This window comes from Aethalodelphis obliquidens, unplaced genomic scaffold (assembly GCF_003676395.1).
Source record: "Aethalodelphis obliquidens isolate GAN/ISIS:26980383/991018 unplaced genomic scaffold, ASM367639v1 scaffold27, whole genome shotgun sequence".
In the NCBI taxonomy this organism is placed as follows: domain Eukaryota; kingdom Metazoa; phylum Chordata; class Mammalia; order Artiodactyla; family Delphinidae; genus Aethalodelphis; species Aethalodelphis obliquidens.
In genome coordinates, this window is record NW_020837971.1 from 5495047 (window position 1) to 5513337 (window position 18291).

Here is an 18291-nt window from a genome sequence, read left to right on the forward strand (position 1 = left end):
CACACTCAAGGAACCCGAATACAGATTCCCTTAACTCGGGAATTAGTCGTGCCTTTCCTAGCTGACAGATGATGAGTCAGATGGTGTGTGTAGGGTACCTAGTACATGCCATTTTGACCACATAGACCTCAAAGATCACTATTTTTGCCTTAAACATCTGACAGCAAGAAAAAGAAACAATAGCTTTATTCACTGGGTGACAGGCACTTTGCCAACAAAACTTAGTCTTTCAAAGGGAATAAATGTGAGATTAGTTGAAAGCCATGTTTATGCCATATTGAGATGGATGGATTTGCCAAAAATACATGAGAGAGTTTTAAAACTGCTTTTTAGCTTCACATTTACCAGAATAATTTACCATTTTAAGGATTTATTTGACTTCTAAGATTAGGGCTGTGGAGAATTATGACCATAAATTGCTCCCAGCTGCCTCTGAAGATAATTTCACCATTAGTTTGAACAATAATTAAGAATCTTCTATTTGCAATACACAGGGCCATTTATATCTCTTTACCTACCACTACCAAGCCTTAAGAGTAGTTCTGACTTTGCTGACAATCAGGGTAGCCTACTAAATGAGAAATTACATGGAAAAAATTTCCCAATTTCCTCCTCAAAATCAGCAAGGTTTGGTTGGGGGAGAGGCGATGCTTGCCAGGGGTGATAAGTAAATATGATATTCATTGAAGGTTTACCAAAAATCTCAGATAGCAGCAAATAACCGTGTGGTGCCTGGTCTAGAAATGGGGACATTGACCAAATTTGACTTCTGGTCTGGGGAAATTTGTATTTGTGTAATCTTTATCAAAGACAAACATACTTCACATCAACATTTGCATTTCTCATTCAAGTTTAAGGTTAAAAACTAAAGAACTGTTTCTACTCATCAATACAACAAATAAGATTTTTCCATGTTTTTCTAAGCCTACTAGTAAAGGCTTTGGTTTGCATTTCCTGGTATTACTTGTGGATCCTATTTTTACTCAGGTCTGCTGGTAACAATGCCAAAGTTGGTTCTGCAGTTCATATTCCTCTTCCACAGGTCTGCCACATTGCTTAAGCTGGGTTTCAGGGTGTTCTCATAAACATTTTTTTCTACCCATTTATTTGTGGTTAACCCGCTTTAGCTTGTCCTACAATGGTTGCTTGGGACTCACCCTCATGTCCTACAGTGGTTGCTTGTCATTCACCCTCATGTCCAGCCCAGCAGATGTGGGTTCAGCAAGCAAGTACTGATAAATAGGCTGTTTTCCAGGACCTAGGAGATACTAACTCTGGTGGCAAGGAAGACCTACAGCCCTTAATGGCTTTGTAGGGCCTTGGTGAGGACTTGGGCTTTTATTCAGAGTGAGATGGGAAGCATTGAAAGGGTTCTGCCATCTGGAGGATGGCAAGCCATCTGGTAAAATGACAGGATCTCACATGTTTTAACATGATCACCTGGGCTTAGGACAATATTGGGATAATCCAGACAAGAGGTGATGGTGGCTTGGCCCAATGGGGTAGCAGTGAAGGAAGAGAGGAGAGGTGGGATCCTGGGTATTTTGAAATAAAACTCTATTCCTCTTTTAAAAATCTTCTAAGAAAATGCCACAGCCATTCTCAATAATTATTCCAAATGCTAAATGTCAAGAAATTATTTCTTCAAGTGTCTCTGTGGTTTTCACTTTTTCCTGGGATATCCATCTCCTTGTTTACGTGTAGTGCCCAAGAGAGAATATAGCTCTCCAGTCAGGGTCTTGCTGGTCCTAAAGGGAGGATTACCTCAGCGTTGCAACATTATAATAAGTTCAAGTCTTAAAATCTTTCACCTTTCTATATGTTGGCAGACACAACTCTAGGTCAAACAAAACAATGTCTTATCGGAGGATGGAAATAAAGTCAATCCAAATTTTCAAAGCATTTTTATTACAAGAGGGCTCAATATTCTTGAATCATTAAACTCAACACATTTAATGAGCTCATTATTTCCCATATGTTAGTTAGATAACTTTGTTGCTACCTAAGAAACTACCCCAAAACTCTGTGGCTTAAAACAACACACTTTATTATCTCACAGTTTCTGTAGGTCAGGAAACCAGATATGGGTTAGCTGAGTCCTCTACTTCAGGATCTCTCACAAGGCTGAAACAAGATGTGGTTTCACCTGAAGGCTCAACTGGAAAAATATCCTCTTCCAAGCTCATATGACTGCTGGCAGGATTCAGTTCCTCAAGGACTGTTGGACTGAGGGCCAGAGTTCCTTGCTGGTTGTTGGCCAGAGGCCAGCCTTCGTTACTTGCCATGTGAGCCTCTCCAAAATGGCAACTTGCTTCATCAAAGCCAGCAAAAGAGAGTCTGCTAGCCAGACAAAAGTCACAATTTCTTAAAACCTAATTATGGAAGTGAGCTCCTATCATATTTGCTGCATTCTATTATTAGAAGCAAGTCACTAGGTTCAGCCCATACTTAAGGGGAAGAGTTTATACAAGGGCATGAATATCAGTAGAGGAGATTGTTGCATGACATTTTAGAAGCTGGCTGCCACATACCACTTATTTATTTATGATATATTAGGCACTTCCCTCAGGAAGCTTCCATGGCAAGGAGGGTGCAAAAGTGAAAAAAATCAGTAAGATGTACCCTGCACCTGATGCTGATAACTGCCATTGAGAAAAAGCAGAAAATGGTATTATCATTGCTGTTGTTGCCTACTTGAAAGCAGGGAGATGTCATTTTAAATACAGAGCCAGAAAGGTCTTATGGCCATTCCAATATATTGACCCCCACCCCAGTTGCTCCCCAATCCCCACTTAACCCTACATGACAAGCTTGAGGATTCTAAGCAGATGGAACAGCGTAAGTGAAGCAGAAAGGTACCATGAATAGGCAGCAGGGCATAGTGGTTAGAAGCATAGTTTTGGGGGCTAGCGTGTCTGTGTTTAACTCCTAGAGTGTGTACCAAACGTAAAATAGATAGCTAGTGGGAAGCAGCTGCATAGCACAGGGAGATCAGCTCCGTGCTTTGTGACCACCTAGAGGGGTGGGATAGGGAGGGTGGGAGGGAGGGAGATGCAAGAGGGAAGAGATATGGGAACATATGTATATGTAAAACTGATTCACTTTGTTATAAAGCAGAAACTAACACACCATTGTAAAGCAATTATACTCCAATAAAAACGTTAAAAAACAAAAAACAACCCCAAACACTCAAGGCAGAGATACAGCAGCAAAATTGTCAGCTGCTTCCCTTTATACCCGCTGAGCCTGGGTGTTATAAAAAAAAAAAAAAAATCCTAGAGTGTGACTATGGGCAAGTTGTGCCTCAGTTTCTTCATCTGTAAAATGGGGATAATGTACTTAGCTCATAGGGTTCTTGTCACATAATACTTGTTAGGGCACCTAGAAAAAGTTCTTGTACCTAGGTACTAAGATACCAAGATCCCATCAAGAAGAAAAAGCAAATTTAACAGTAATTAGGATACCAAAGAAGGAACTACCAATACCATCCCATTAACCATGGATTCTGAGCTGTTAAAAGAAGGGGGGATATAAGACTGAGTCTTTATGAAAGTAAACATACTATGAGTTAAGAAATCATATATACCAGAAGGGGTTTTTAAAAAATATTTGGAAAACATTATCAGTAAGTCAGTTATTCTATAGCAAAAAGGGAATTACGGATAAATGGATACCACCTTTCATAAACTTACTGTACCTAGTTCAAGGAATTTCTACTTATTCAGAAAGTCTTTGGGTCATGCTGTTTCTCAGGTGTGAACTAATCTGGACATTTTATTTGTTCCTTCTAATTTTCTTTTGTCTGAACAGGTTTGTTTCTCTTCACAGGCTTCACTTGCCCTACTTAAAATTGAATAAAACCTTTTCAGAATATTTTGCTAAAGATTAAAAGAAAGGGCAAGTATTATGCTAAACTATAAAATAAACACACTTTATAGTATTTTAAAGCATGATTTAAAGACAAATATAAATAGTAAGAGATAAATTAGGTGAACCTTGATTTCCTATTAACCTATGAAAAATAACTGGGCTCCTCTTCCAGAGGCTTTTTTGTAGTCGTAGTCATTGTTGACTCAGTAGTAGTAGTAGTAGTAGCAGTAGTAGCAGCACTATTGTTATTACTGTTTCTCCTGGGGAGTCCAATTACTTCAGTACCTTGGGAAGAGTCAGGGAGGAGTGGTGGAGTATAAATTAAGTCACAAGGATTCAGGGAATAAGCGGGTGATGAAGAAGCAGGGGGAGCAAATGAGGACTATTCTTTCTCCAATTTTAGCATCCAAGGAAAGGAGAAATGAGGTAACAGCCTGAGGGTCATCAGGGTGGAGGGCTTTTTGTTTCTTTTTTAGGATGGCAAGATCTGTGCTTATTTGTTAACAGAAGGAGTCTGAGGAGAGGGATAAAAGGAAGATGCAACAAAGAGGCAATAATTAATACTGAAAGCTCTTAGAGGAGTGGGAAGGGAATGGGAGGGGAGGCAGGAAGAGTGGTTTGATTTGTGGGTTTCATTTTGTTTCAGCTTTCTGTTTTTAAGAGCGTCTCAGGTGATTCTAACAGGCGGCCAGGTTTGAGCCCCACCGCGCCGCCTGATGCCCAGCCAGCTGAGCTGCACTGCCTGCTGTCCTGCTCTTGATTTCTAGCCGCCTCTAGGAAGTTTCTCAGAACAGTTCAGCAAGGAGTGATATCTGCTCCTCTAAGTGTGATGCACTTGGTTCGCTGGGCTTTGGTGGAATTTAGCGTATTCTAAGGCTTGTTCATATGGTAATGTTCTTCGGCTTTAGATGGGATATCCTTTTTCCCTTCAAGAGCTGACTCTTCAGTCACACAGGGATAAGAGTGATAGAGCAAATGGGGGCAAGAAGAGAGCTTGATAACCTGAACATTTTTATTTTTTCCAGAGTTGAAGAAAGTTCCAAACAACATCCCTCCAGACATTGTTAAACTTGACTTGTCACACAACAAAATCAACCAGCTTCGACCCAAGGAGTTTGAAGATGCTCATGAGCTAAAGAAATTAAACCTCAGCAGCAACGGCATTCAATTCATAGATCCTGGTAAGTTCCACAGAATAGCCCTTTAAACAGGTGACAGGTGTTCTCTGTTTTTTTATTATGGCAACATTTATAGTAAATACAATTTAGTTTTTAAAAAACTAGTAAGAAGTTTGAATTTAAATGAAACATGATGCTTATAGTAGAACTTGCTTGGCCCTCAGAAATATTTGCCAAACTGTTGCTTTATGAAGTATGTAATAAGCAACAATTATTCAGTTGGTCCAAATAAAAGAAGTGTTTTGTAGAACATATTTTAAAAATAAAAGCCCTATGGCTAGGGCTTCCCTGGGGCACAGTGGTTAAGAATCCACCTGCCAATGCAGGGGACACGGGTTCGAGCCCTGGTCCAGGAAGATCCCATGTGCCACGGATCAGCTAAGCCCCTGAACCACAGCTACTGAGCCTGTGCTCTAGAGCCCACACGCCACAACTACTGAAGCCTGCGCACCTAAAGCCCATGCTCCGCCACAAGAGAAGGCACCACAATGAGAAGCCCGCGTACCGCAGCAAAGAGTAGCCCCGGCTCACCACAACTAAAGAAAACCCGCACGCAGCAATGAAGACCCAAAGCAGCCAAAAAAAAAATACATAGGGTATGTGGCTAGTGGTCAGTAATATGCTAAACATGTCGTGATTTTTAAAAGGAAATTCAGATCTGGCATTTTCTTTGCTTTTCATTAAGTCCAAACTTATTTAAAGTAAGACTTTAACTTGTTTAAAGTAAATTTGAAACAATCTGCTAAGCGGAATAAATTAAGCTTATAAAATTAAGATCTAGGGCTTCCCTGGTGGCGCAGTGGTTGAGAGTCCGCCTGCCGATGCAGGGGACGTGGGTTGTACCCCGGTCCGGGAAGATCCCACATGCTGCGGAGCAGCTGGGCCCGTGAGCCATGGCCGCTGAGCCTGTGCGTCCGGAACCTGTGCTCCGCAGCGGGAGAGGCCACAACAGTGAGAGGCCCGCGTACCGCAATAAAAAATAAAAAAAAAAAAGCAATGACCCAAGTCATTGCTTTGCACCAAAATAGACTTCTTTTAGGGGGAATTAAGGGTTTTGTCTGAGAACAAATGATATGAAAATAGTTAATGGTATTAGTTTGAGTGCTCATAAATTAAGATAAAATGTGCTCAAACTAGAGCCAGAGGGATTTTATCTAATCCTAAATCAAGATCAATTCTCTTTTCCATCCTTCAAATGTCTTCTCCATTTGCTAAGCAAAGCCTCTGACAAAAATGAGCATGGTAAGTTAACTCACTGAATTTTAGAAAGAACTGAGAATTACTGTAATGTTGATCAGATTTGTAACGTACATATTTGTGCCTTCGCAGTGCGTTCATAATTTGAAAAGCTGTCTTTAAAAATGTGTATTACTACTATTAATAGTGCAATGTTAATGTCATAAACATTTTGAGTACAATTGTTTCTTGTTTTCTTAAAGGTAATTTAATACCATTAACAGAACATTAGGATTTTAAAATTGTAGAAGTAAAAACTGAAAATGAATATTCTAGAGCTACCAAGGCATATTTTAGTATTAATAACATTTGTAAATATTAAGAAATCATAATTTTAAAAAACTTTGAAAGGAACAGCAATATGCTACACTCATACCTTAGCCTGTACAGATAGTGTAAACTTGGGAGTATCTTCAAATTTTGAGATCAAAAGCAATTTTCATTTTACATTGAATAAGAATACTATAGAGATACTCTTCTCCCAAACGAAGCGATCATTGTATTAGTGTGCAGGTCAGTCACTGGTAGCCGGTCTCCACAAAGCCAGGCCACAGGGTGAAGAATCTGGAGGTGGAGATCCTCTTTTGCTGAATGAGAACCAAAGAACTGCAAGACAAGCATGCCTGTCTCGGGTCCCTGAGCAAGTGTCTAATCCCCCCCCCCCCCCCCCCCTCACCCCCCGTCCCCAGCTCGCCCGCATGCAGCAACAAAGACCCAACGGAGGCAAAAATAAATAAATTTTTTTTTTTTAAAAAAAAGAAAAGAGGTCTTCCCTGGTAACGCAGTGTTTGAGAGTCCGCCTGCCAATGCAGGGGACACGGGTTCGTGCACTGGTCCTGGAAGATCCCACATGCCGCGGAGCAGCTGGGCCCGTGAGCCGTGGCCGCTGAGCCTGCGCGTCCGGAGCCTGTGCCCCGCAACGGGAGAGGCCACAACAGTGAGAGGCCCGCGTCCCGCTAAAAAAAAAAAAGAAAGAAAGAAAAAGAAAATTGTGAGATCATTAACTCACAAAATGTTTGCAAATTTTTTAAAATGCAGTGTCTTCAGAACTATCATTGCAAGGGCTGACCTTTTGCTCCTCCCCAGCCACCTGCTCCCCTCTCCCAATGACCCAAGTCATTGCTTTGCATCAAAATAGACTTCTTTTAGGGGGAATTAAGGGTTTTGTCTGAGAACAAATGATATGAAAATAGTTAATGGTATTAGTTTGAGAGCATATTTTTCAAATTCAAAATAAGGGCACTGTATGCTCTGAGGAGAGTATTTTAAAAGAGCAATGAGAAAATGTTTGAAACAGAAACAAAATATTTGAAATCAGCATTGACCTGTAAATTCTAGAGTAGCTGGTCAGTTTACATCAACTGAAGTAGGGATAATTTAGGTTTAGATTTCTTTACTCTCAGAGGGGAAAAAAAAGCTTTCTGTTGTATTATTTTGTGTTTTGTGTTTGCTATTTGTTTTAATTATCCACCCTCCAGCAGAATTAAATACATATGGATTCAAAGCTGATAGCTACCATAGCTTGCCAAAATACAACCAGATGTCTTAAAAATGTTGATAAAAATTTTTTTGGTTTTGGACAATACAAGAATATAATTCCTTCCCCCTGGGAAGGAAACTGGGAAACGGCTATTTTCTAGGCATTTTCAGAGTTATATCCCAGAGAGCTGTCAAATCACCCCCAAACACGTTTCTCATTTTTTATGCACTTATGTCTTACATTTGAGATATTTTCCTAATTCATGCCTTTTTTGTGGCAACTTTCCAGTGAGTATTAAAAAATGCACATGAGCACAAAGTACATTTTTACAAAGCTAACTTAAAACTGATTTTTCAAATAAAATATTGTATTCTAGTCAATTTAATCAAGGGGAAAGCTTTGTCTGAGTAAAAACATATTTCAGAATTTTGCATTTAGACACATATACTGTTAGGGAAATTTAATTAAAACCGAAGTCTTCACCCAACACAGAAATCCTCTCCACAATGGTAAAGAGAAAGAAGATTCTTTTATTATTGAATAAGCATTAAACCAGAATGTGATGTACATCACAGGCAATCTGCTAAGAGATTGCAGAGACAGAAAGAAATCTCACCCTTTGTATAGCCAAGCCGATACAACCTAATACATATGTGTTTTCAGGATAAATAATAGCTAGTTCTTAAGTAAGAAGACTTGACAGCACCGTTTGTCAAACATTGTTCATTCTAACCTTACTCGCAAGTGAGTTGGCATCTGTGTTAGCTAATTGGCTTTATCAAGAGGAAAACAAACTTCTATCTTTATGACAAGAGGTAATTTTGTGACTTGGAAGAAGGCTCCTACCCCCCCCACAGAAACTGGGAGACAGGTGTTCTCTGCCTTGATGTTTCCATTTCAAAGAGATGGCTCCCAGGTTCTTAAGAAGGATGATCCTCATAAAGCTGAAAAAGGCCTCTTTAGTCTTCTAAAGGATATAAACACATTTCAAAGAGAAGAGAAAGTACGTGCAAGTTTTCTAAAGTAAGAGCGCTGAGAAAAAGGCGGGGAGGGAAATCTTTTCCTTTATTTTCAATAGAGAGAATTAACTCTCTTATTTTTAATTTAAATTTGTCCTTATAATATACAGTGCACTTAACCCAATTACCCAACTGGTTTAATAAATATTTTCTGTTTCTAGCTGCTTTTTTAGGACTCACACATTTAGAAGAGTTAGATTTATCAAACAACAGTCTGCAAAACTTTGACTATGGAGTATTAGAAGACTTGTATTTTTTGAAACTCTTGTGGCTCAGAGATAACCCTTGGAGATGTGACTACAACATCCACTACCTCTACTACTGGTTAATGCATCACTACAACGTGCACTATAATGGCCTGGAGTGCAAAATGCCCGAAGAATACAAAGGGTGGTTTGTGGGAAAATATGTTCGGAGTTACTATGAAGAATGCCCCAAAGACAAATTACCAGCATACCCTGAAACATTTGACCAGGATACAGAAGATGACGAATGGGAAAAAATACATAAGGATCACACAGCAAAGAAACAAAGTGTAAGAATCACTATTGTGGGATAACTTAGAAATTGTTCTGGTTGCAGCTAATTTTGTATTTGCTAAACTGGTGTTGGAAAACCACATGTTTAGATTTTGATTAACTGTTTTACCTGTTTAGGCGAGGTTATCCAGCTAAAGGAAGGTTCCCTTAATTATTATTATTGTTGTCACAGTATAGTAATCGAGGGAATACTCTCCTGCTGCTTGCCTGCCTGTTTGCAGAACAGCTTTTGATAGTGACTCCACACTGGTAACCTGCAGGAGTTGGGTCCTAATGATGGCATTAGGAGGTCATAATGTTCTGTATAAATGTTTTTACTGCTTTTTGAAAATTAAAAAAACCTGGTTCATTTTTATATGCTTTTCAAGAGCTGCTTGCACATACCTAAAGATGATCAAAATGAAGAGATACAAATGCTTAGTAATAATAAAATGTAATTCTCTCCCCTCTGCCCCCCAACTTTTTTTTTTTTTCAGTAAGTCAGCTTGTGCATTGAATAAATTTCCATTTCTGATTCCTGTGCACTCCAAAATGAGGTCCTGGTAAACCCAAATTCTCAACTACTTTTCACTGATCCTTGCAAAAAACTGTCAAGCTAGACCTGAAGGAGAATTGCCACAGGCAATAAGGCAAGAATCTGAGAATTATATTAGAGACGGCTCAGAAGATGGGACTCTCAGAAGCAGTTGTAGATGATGTGAACATGAGCTCTGAACAGGTATAAACACTAGTAAATGTGGAAACAGCACTGGTTTTTTAACAGAGTTCAGACTAGGAAGCCACCTGTCAGTGGGAAGAATCTGAGAGCCCTTCCTGCTAAGCTAATATGTGAAGGAACATAAAACAGGATGAAATTAGGATTCAGGGTCAGGATTTGGGATGAAAAAGAAGCAAACAAAAAGGGAAGTGATATCAGAAGCAACTGAGGACAGAGGTGGTACCCAAGAGAAGCCCCATGATTTGCGTTGCAGGTTAAAAATTAGCTCACCTGGAGAAACAATAACCAGAAAGAGAGGAAGTGTATGGAGACTGACCCATCAGTTTGTATTTTGATAGTACTGTACTATTAGAAAAATAAAATGCAAAGAAATACATATCATTATAATACATACATTAGAAATACCATAATACATATCATTAGAAATACCACTTTTTCCTTTTTATGCAGATTTTCTTTTCATTGAGTTGAATATATTTCCATTTCTTATATCAAGGTATTCATACAAAGTTTAACAACTGGTCTTATCTGATACTTGTACAAATTTCCAAAGTATAGAACGTGGTAAATAACAAATAGTATTAAGCATTTCTTTTTTTTTTTTTTTGGCTGCACCACGTGGCTTGCAGGATCTTAGTTCCCCAACCAGGGATTGAACCCAGGCCACAGCAGTGAAAGCACCAAGTCCTAACCACTGGTCCTCCAGGGAATTCCCTTGAACATTTCTTAAACACCTATTAGAGGCCAGACACTGTGCTAAGAGCTTCACGTATTCTATTTCTAATTCTCACAAGATCCCTCTGAGGTACATAATATTATCTGCCTTTTCTAGATGAGGAAACCAAGGCTTAGTATGTAGGTAACTTGGATAGAGCCACAAAGCTGGCAGGTGGCAGAGCCTGGATTCAGGTCCGCCTAAGTCCTTTCTACTGTGCAAGGATACAGAGCACTCTAAATGTTACCTTTAGTCATGGCTGCCTCACATCAGAACTTCCAGAAACAGACACTAAAAGAATAGTATGTGCTTTTTCTCCTGAAACACTTATGAGGGCAGGTGATAATCTTTGGGTCATGTCAGTTAATTCTATTAATATGTATAGGAAACCAAGAGAGTGGGAAGCTGGAACAATTGCTGGAGCTGGTGGTTCAGGAAATGCCACTGGATTGTAAGGTTCTAACCAATATGCGCATTTTATCAATGGTTTGGGTCAGGGTGGAGACTTAGAAATACTGGTTCTCAATGCAAATTCTCACATTGTTCAACATGAGGTATTGAAGGTAGCAGTTAAGTTTGAAGTGTTACCAGAGAGATGTAATAAATTCACTTATTGTTGATGAGCACTCAGAGTGGAATATTAAATAAAACATCCAAGATTTGATGGTGGAGAATGCCAGGTGGGACCTCAGTGGAAGACAGAGGCACACAGTGGGAATGTGAGGGTTCTGGAAAGAAATAAGGGCATTAAATCTGATTCAGAGAAAGGGCCCAAATTACTCTCTGGTTTAATCTTTGGAGGCTAGCTGGGAATTTTATTGGTTTATTTTTATATTCAGGATCATTCCCAGGGATCTATTTGAAAATAAAGCTCTGGAACACATCATGATAGAAATTGATCCAGACCATCCAAAAGTAAGTCATTTAGAATTGCTAATATCTCCCAGGGCCAAAATTTAAATACATTTTTAAAAGCTTAAAATTTGCTCTTTTTTTGTATCTGAGTTTATATTTTTTCAGGGAAGCATAGTTGATCAGTGATGGAATTAATAATTAGATACCTCCTCTTCTGCTAATTTCTTTTTTTAATTAATTTTTATTGGAATATAGTTGATTTATAATGTTATGTTAGTTTCTGCTGTACAGCAAAGTGAATCAGTTATACATATACATATATCCACCCTTTCTGCCAACTTCATACTTGATTGATTAATAACTTGCCTTTGCAACTTCCTTCTGTTCAGTAGGTGATGAAATTCAAGAGTTTTTTTAAAAGTATATTTTATGGTAGTCAAAAATAATACAATCCTGAGATCTACATATTTGAACATATATGTTTAAATATCACTTGAGTTTTTATCCAAATACCCAAGTGTTTTTTTTTTTCAACTAGTTCTAAGATTCTTTGATTTTTCTGAAGTAAATAAGATTTACTACAAGCTGAGTTCTCCTGAGTCCTAAGCCTGAGTCAACTCTGACCTAATTTTTGATTATTTGGGAAAGATATTTAACATTAAACAGTTCAGATAATTCATTTACTAACCATCCCCTCCTCTGGAGTTTACGCCCTGGATCAATTAACGTCTGTTTCTGAGAAATCTGAACAAGTCTCCTGCTCTAGCAAATAGAAGCAATTCAGTAATGAGAATCTACTTGTCTAAATTCTGTGAGATGTTGGGGCTTCTTTCTGCAGCAGGTGGAGTGTTGGTGAATGATGGGGAGATGTAATATGTATCAGTCAACAGTGTAACAAGGGAACTCCTATAAGACCATCAGCTGCCTTTTCAGCAGAAACTCTGCACACCAGAAGGGAGTGGCGTGATATTTTTAAAATGATAAAAGGAAAAAGAATAATCTACTCAAGGCTATCATTCAGATTCAAAGAGAAGATCAAGAGTTTTATAGACAAGCAAAAGCTGAAAGAAACTGGGTTTACAAGAAATGTTAAAGGGACTTCACTAAGTGGAAAAGAAAAGGCCACAACTAGAAATATGAAAATTACAAAAGGAAGAAAATCTCATCGGTAAAGGCAAATATACAGTAAGGATAGCACATCAACCACTTATAAAGCTAGTAGGAAGTTTAAAAGACAAAAGTAGTAAAATCATCTATATCAACAATAAGTAGTTAAGAGATGCACGAAACGAAAGATGTAAACTATGATGTCAAAAACAAACTTGGAGGGAGTAAAAATGCAGGGTTGTTAAAATGCATTCAAACTTAAGAGATTAGGAACTTAAAATAATCAAATATGTATAAAGATTGCTGTATATACACCTAATGGTAAGCACAAACCAAAAATTTATAATAGATACACACACACAAAAAGAGAAAAAAAATCCAAACAAAACACTAAAGATAGTCACCAAATCACAAGGAGAGAGATCAAAAGAAGAAAAAAATAACAAATTGGTTTAAGATGGCAGACTAAGCACGTTTCAGTTTTCCTCTCCTACCCAAATTACAAGAAATAAATGATTTTTAATCTATAATATCCTTGGAAAACAAAAAGGAATGGTCTTGGTGGATCAGAAATTAATAGTTCCTAAAAATCCAAAGGCAGACATGACCAGATTGGATGAGGAACATGCATAAGATGGCTGCTGTAAAAGATGGAGCAGCATTATATCTTTATGAAGGGTGTGTCCCAGAAATTAAAAGATATAATAATATTAACACCATTCTCATTAAAAATATGAGAAAAGGACTCAAGAACAAGACAAGATGGCTGCATATCCTTGCTACTGAAAAAAGAAGTAAAAGATACAAGAATAGGAATGAATGGAAATAAAACTGTTAGTATTTCCAGATGACATGACAGTCTACCTAGAAAACCTAAAAGATTCAACCAACAAACTTAAAACCAAGAAGATAGTTTAATACGTGATCAGGTAAAATAACATCATATATAAAGCTACTGCTTTCTTCAGCACCAGCAATAACCAATTAGAATTATTCCATTTTGTGTTTTTTCTTTTTTCAATTAAAAAAATATTACAGATAACAGTTGAAACCCCTTGTGAACCTCTTCCCCATTTCCTTCAACCCTCTCCACCTTAGAGGTAAACACTATCTTGCATTTGAGGCCTTTGATTCCCATGCAAGCTTTTTATATTTTACTGTGTGTGTGTGTATGTACAAGTGCCCTTGAATATATAGTATTGAAATTATTTCCAAATATAAAGAGTATGGTATGATTTTACACATTGAAAAGTTGTATACAAATGGTATTAGATTATGTATATCATTCTGCAACTTGCTTTTGCCCATTAATATCTTTAGACTCATCCATGTTGATATTTACATGTGTTTATGGCATTCTTTCTCATTATCTGAAGTCAACATGGATGTGTACTTTTTGAAATCTATTTTTTCTCTCATTTCCAGAAATACATATGGAAACTTAAAAATGTACCTCAAAGGATATGTGGGTTAATGCAATGTGTTAACCCATATGTCCCCCCAAAGTTCACATGTTGGAATCCTAACCCCCAGTGTGATGGTATTAGGAGGTGGGGCCTTTGGGATGTAATTAAGGTGGAACTCTCATGAATAGGATTAGTGCCCTTACACAAGGAATTCCAGAGAGTGCTCTCTTCTGCTCTCTACCATGTGAGGATACAGGGAGAAGACAAAAGTCCACGACCCAGAACAAGGCCCTCACTAGAGCCCAACCACGTTGGTTGGCACCCTGATCTTGGACTTCCAGCCTCTAGAGCTATGAGAAATAAGTTTTTGTGGTTTATAAGCCACCCAGCCAAAATGGAACTTTATTATAGCAGCCTGAACTAAGACAATTAAATACAGACTTCACAAAACAGCTTGGAAAAAACTGGAAATAACCTCAATGTCCATCAATAGGAAGAAAGTTAAATAAGTTACAGTATAGCCATAGTATGGGAAAATAACTTTGTAGTTCTATATGTACTGACATGAAAAGATTTCCAAGACATAATAGAAAATATAAGACAGTATGATCCCTTTAATGTTACAAATTAAAATTGTGTATTTTTAATCACAAATACATAAATGTATTTTAGAAAAACAGAAAGACTGATAATGTTGAGTACCATGGGGTAAGTGAATGGGTTTGAGGGAGATGAACGTAGATTTCTGCTTCTACTGTCTATTGTTAGAATTTCTTTAATGAGAAGTTCTTATATTGTATTTTATTAGTGGATAAACTAATGACATATAGATAGAAAAATGTTAGACAAAAAAAAAAAAAAAGCAGTCAGTCAATAAGAATGACCAAAGGACCAACTCCCAGGGCATACACTCCATCAAGAGCTGGCTATATTATAGGACTTTTAAATAGTTTTAATAGGCATTCTTATGGCCTAAGGCGGTAATTGAAGTTTCCATTTTAAAATACAGGAAAGCAAGACAAACAGTTGCAATACAGAACATACTTACTGATCTCAAAGTTTTCAGTCGGAGAACACAACCACGAAAATTCAAGCACAGCACATTTAGATGCCATCTTTGCAAAGTAGACACTATGTGCTTATCTGTGATTATATTTTTTACTGCGGAAAAATCAATCTAAAAAGGATAAACAAAAACATTAAGAAATGAGAGAGATCTTTTGCATGTAAAACTTTAAAAATATTTTTAAAGCATCAAAGAACTAAAATTTCTTCATCTCACCACTCATTTTTTTTTGGGGGGGGGTTGGGTTTTTTGTGGTCATTCCCAGGTTTAATTGCAAATAGATTTTTTTTTCATGGTCATTCCTAGGTTTAATTAAAAACAGATTCTAAATGTCCAGTCCAGGTTGACAGCTGGGAGGGCAGGGGTCTCACATCCACCCGTCAACAGAGTCAACTGTCTTAGAGTGGCCTGGATGCCCGCCTGTAATTCCAGGTGAGCCCCAAGGCTTCCCCCTTCTTCAATGTCAGTGAACTCTCCTGGGTTCATCATTAATGTGTGCCTGCTTCTTTTTCATGAGCACAAACTATACATTGAGTCCTTGACTATAGGAAAGACAGTTTAGAGTGTGTGGTCTATAATGGCCTTTTCATAACTCATAATTTGGAGGGGGTAGTTCTAGAGAAAAGGAAAGATGACCTGAGTGTACCTTGCTGATTATATGTAAAATTGAAGAGCACAGAGGTTTAGTGAGCTCCGAATGGCCAGGGCTGGTTGATAAACGATAACATAGTATTTTTTAAATTGAAGTATAGTTGATAACAATAACATAGTATTAATACTATCTTTCAGCTAAAAGGTTAAGTATATGAACATTCACTTTCTCATTGCCTTCTGAACAAAACTATTCTTTGTGCTAAAATGTTTGTTATAGTTGTGCCACATTTGAGCACTCACAAATAAAGGAAAAAATAACTGCAAATGAAGGACAACACATTATTGAGGAAAGAGAAATTTGCTGAACATAAAGCAGCTTAACTTCCAATCCTGGCTTTGTTCTTCACTGCCATATGCTCATATTTTCTTCATCTTTACCCAATGAAGTCTTGGCAAAAGTGCTGGCTTTTTCTGCCATTTTTCTGCAAGATTTGTCCTGATTTTAATATTGTACATGTTCTTTCTCTTCCAGATCATTTGGATTTATTTATTTTTCTTCTTTATGGGTTTTCCAAAGGAAAAAGTAACACCTAATCTGTCACATAAGTAAGAGATTTATTCCTTTAAATCAGTGGTTCTTAGTGTGGTCCTGGGACCAGCAGCATCAGCATCATCCAGGAACTTGTTGGAAATGCAAATTCTCAAGCCCCACCCCAGACCTACTAAGTCAGAAACTCTGGGGGTGGCAACCATCAATCTGTCTTAACAATCCCTTCAGATGATTCTAATGCATTCTAAAGCTTAAGAATCACTGCCTTGAACTACAAATACATCTAAGACAGGAATACTAAATTTGGTAGCTAAGAGGGGTTAACTAAGACAGAAGCACATTTTCTTATTGCCATTGCTGCATAAGATGAGAGTAGAGCAGTATAGCCAAGCATGGGATGGTGTTCTGATGAGATGTAAAGATTCTGAGTTGACTTATGGAGCCTAGATTCCCTGTACCTTGTCAACTCCTCTTAGTTTCTTTGTCAAAGTTTCTGCAGAATGGCCCTGACCACCTATTCATAGATCAGTCTGAGCACATGATATCATTCGTCCTCCAATCAATAGCAATTAAGGAGGGGTGGTGAAGCTAGCTATTTACTGGACTTAGGCAACAAGGAAAATGTTACTACTCCAACATTTGTTGATGGCATAAATGGTCACAGTTGTTAAGATTAAAGCAATCATCCAAGAGAAAGAAAAGAAAGGTCATCAGGGATAACACATGCTTATTTTCTGTTGTTGGCTAAGACCTACCACCCAATGTCTCTTTGGAATGAAAAATATAAGCTTGTTCTAGTTTATGAGAATAGTATAAAAATAGTGCAAGGACAAGAACAATACAGAGGCATGAGCCTAGGAGTCCGCATTAGAAAATTCCTGAGTGTGTGTGTGTACATGTGCATGCAAATACACTAAGAATTATCAAACAAGCTTTGCGTACATGTATATTTTAGCCCTATTTCATGCTCAGTAATTTTTTTTCCTTTACTCCATATTTTGTGCTGCTTTGTTATATTTTTTGAACCAACAATAATAGCTAATATTTACTGAGTGCTGCCTACATGCCAGGCTCTACAGTAAGCACCTTGCTTGCATTTTCTCAATATATCTCTGGAGCTCCTTGAGTAAGGCAATGTTAAGCCTAACTCAGATATAATGGAGCTTTGTTTCAATCCAAAAATAATATTCAATTTATTTCTACTAGTTAAATTAGAAAATACTCATATTGAATCTCTTCAAATAACATTTTTTTATCTTGTCCTTCAGGCTTGTGCCTGGACAAAAGAGAAACAAATGCACCTACTTTTTGTGGCCCCATGTTGTGGAGCAGGGAAGAAGGTATTCCCCATTACAGGTGGCTTTATAGCGGTCTATTCTCCTTTGAGAACTAGAATAAAGACATAGCTTCAGGTCGTGTCTACTTACACCATTCCACAATGAGCTCATTTGTGTCATCAACAAGCAGGAGCGATTAACTTGACCACATATTACCACATCTCTTAAACTGAGGTAGGAGAAAATCTAAACACAAAGAAAAACATTCATGATTTTGAAAAAATATGTGAATTTTGATCTAACTCTTCAATTTACCATTTTGTGTGAGTGTGTGTGTGTGTGTGTGTGTGTGTGTGTGTGTGTGTGTGTTTTAATGGTAATGTAATCCGTATATTGTGGTAGCAGGGGTTTATGTGCTTGAATTTTATCTGAAGGTAGGAATTTTATCTAGAGTTCTAGAACTTATCTGATGCTGCCTTTGATATAATGTGATCAAATTGATAGTTGCAGAAGGATGGTGAGGAAGATAGGTAGATTTATTTTATTTTCTGAATTAAAGTGGTATTCTGCTAGAAAGTGAATAATTTTCCAAATAATAGCTGGTACTACATAGAAGGCATTCAATAATTATTTTCTGAACTGGATTCTTTTTAAAGTTATAGGATTCCTGGGAAAGATCAA

At 37.7% G+C, this 18291-nt stretch overlaps 2 protein-coding genes across 4 annotated transcripts in view; one reads left to right on the forward strand and one right to left on the reverse strand.

Annotated features, from left to right (window-relative positions):
- The window catches only part of LRRC17 (leucine rich repeat containing 17), a 102057-nt gene extending 92140 nt beyond the window's left edge, over positions 1-9917 (forward strand). For 2 of the 3 annotated variants that reach the window (XM_027123838.1, XM_027123837.1), the window contains 2 exons: positions 4896-5051; positions 8945-9786. In XM_027123838.1, coding sequence (XP_026979639.1) covers positions 4896-5051; positions 8945-9342 — 554 coding nt within the window. In that variant the 3' untranslated portion in view covers positions 9343-9786. The other variant, XM_027123839.1, reaches the window with a different exon arrangement.
- The window catches only part of FBXL13 (F-box and leucine rich repeat protein 13), a 183410-nt gene that overhangs the window by 101818 nt on the left and 63301 nt on the right, over positions 1-18291 (reverse strand). Inside the window, 2 exon segments of the mRNA XM_027123825.1 lie at positions 15168-15300; positions 17761-17856. Of these exon segments, the coding sequence (XP_026979626.1) occupies positions 15168-15300; positions 17761-17856 (229 nt within the window).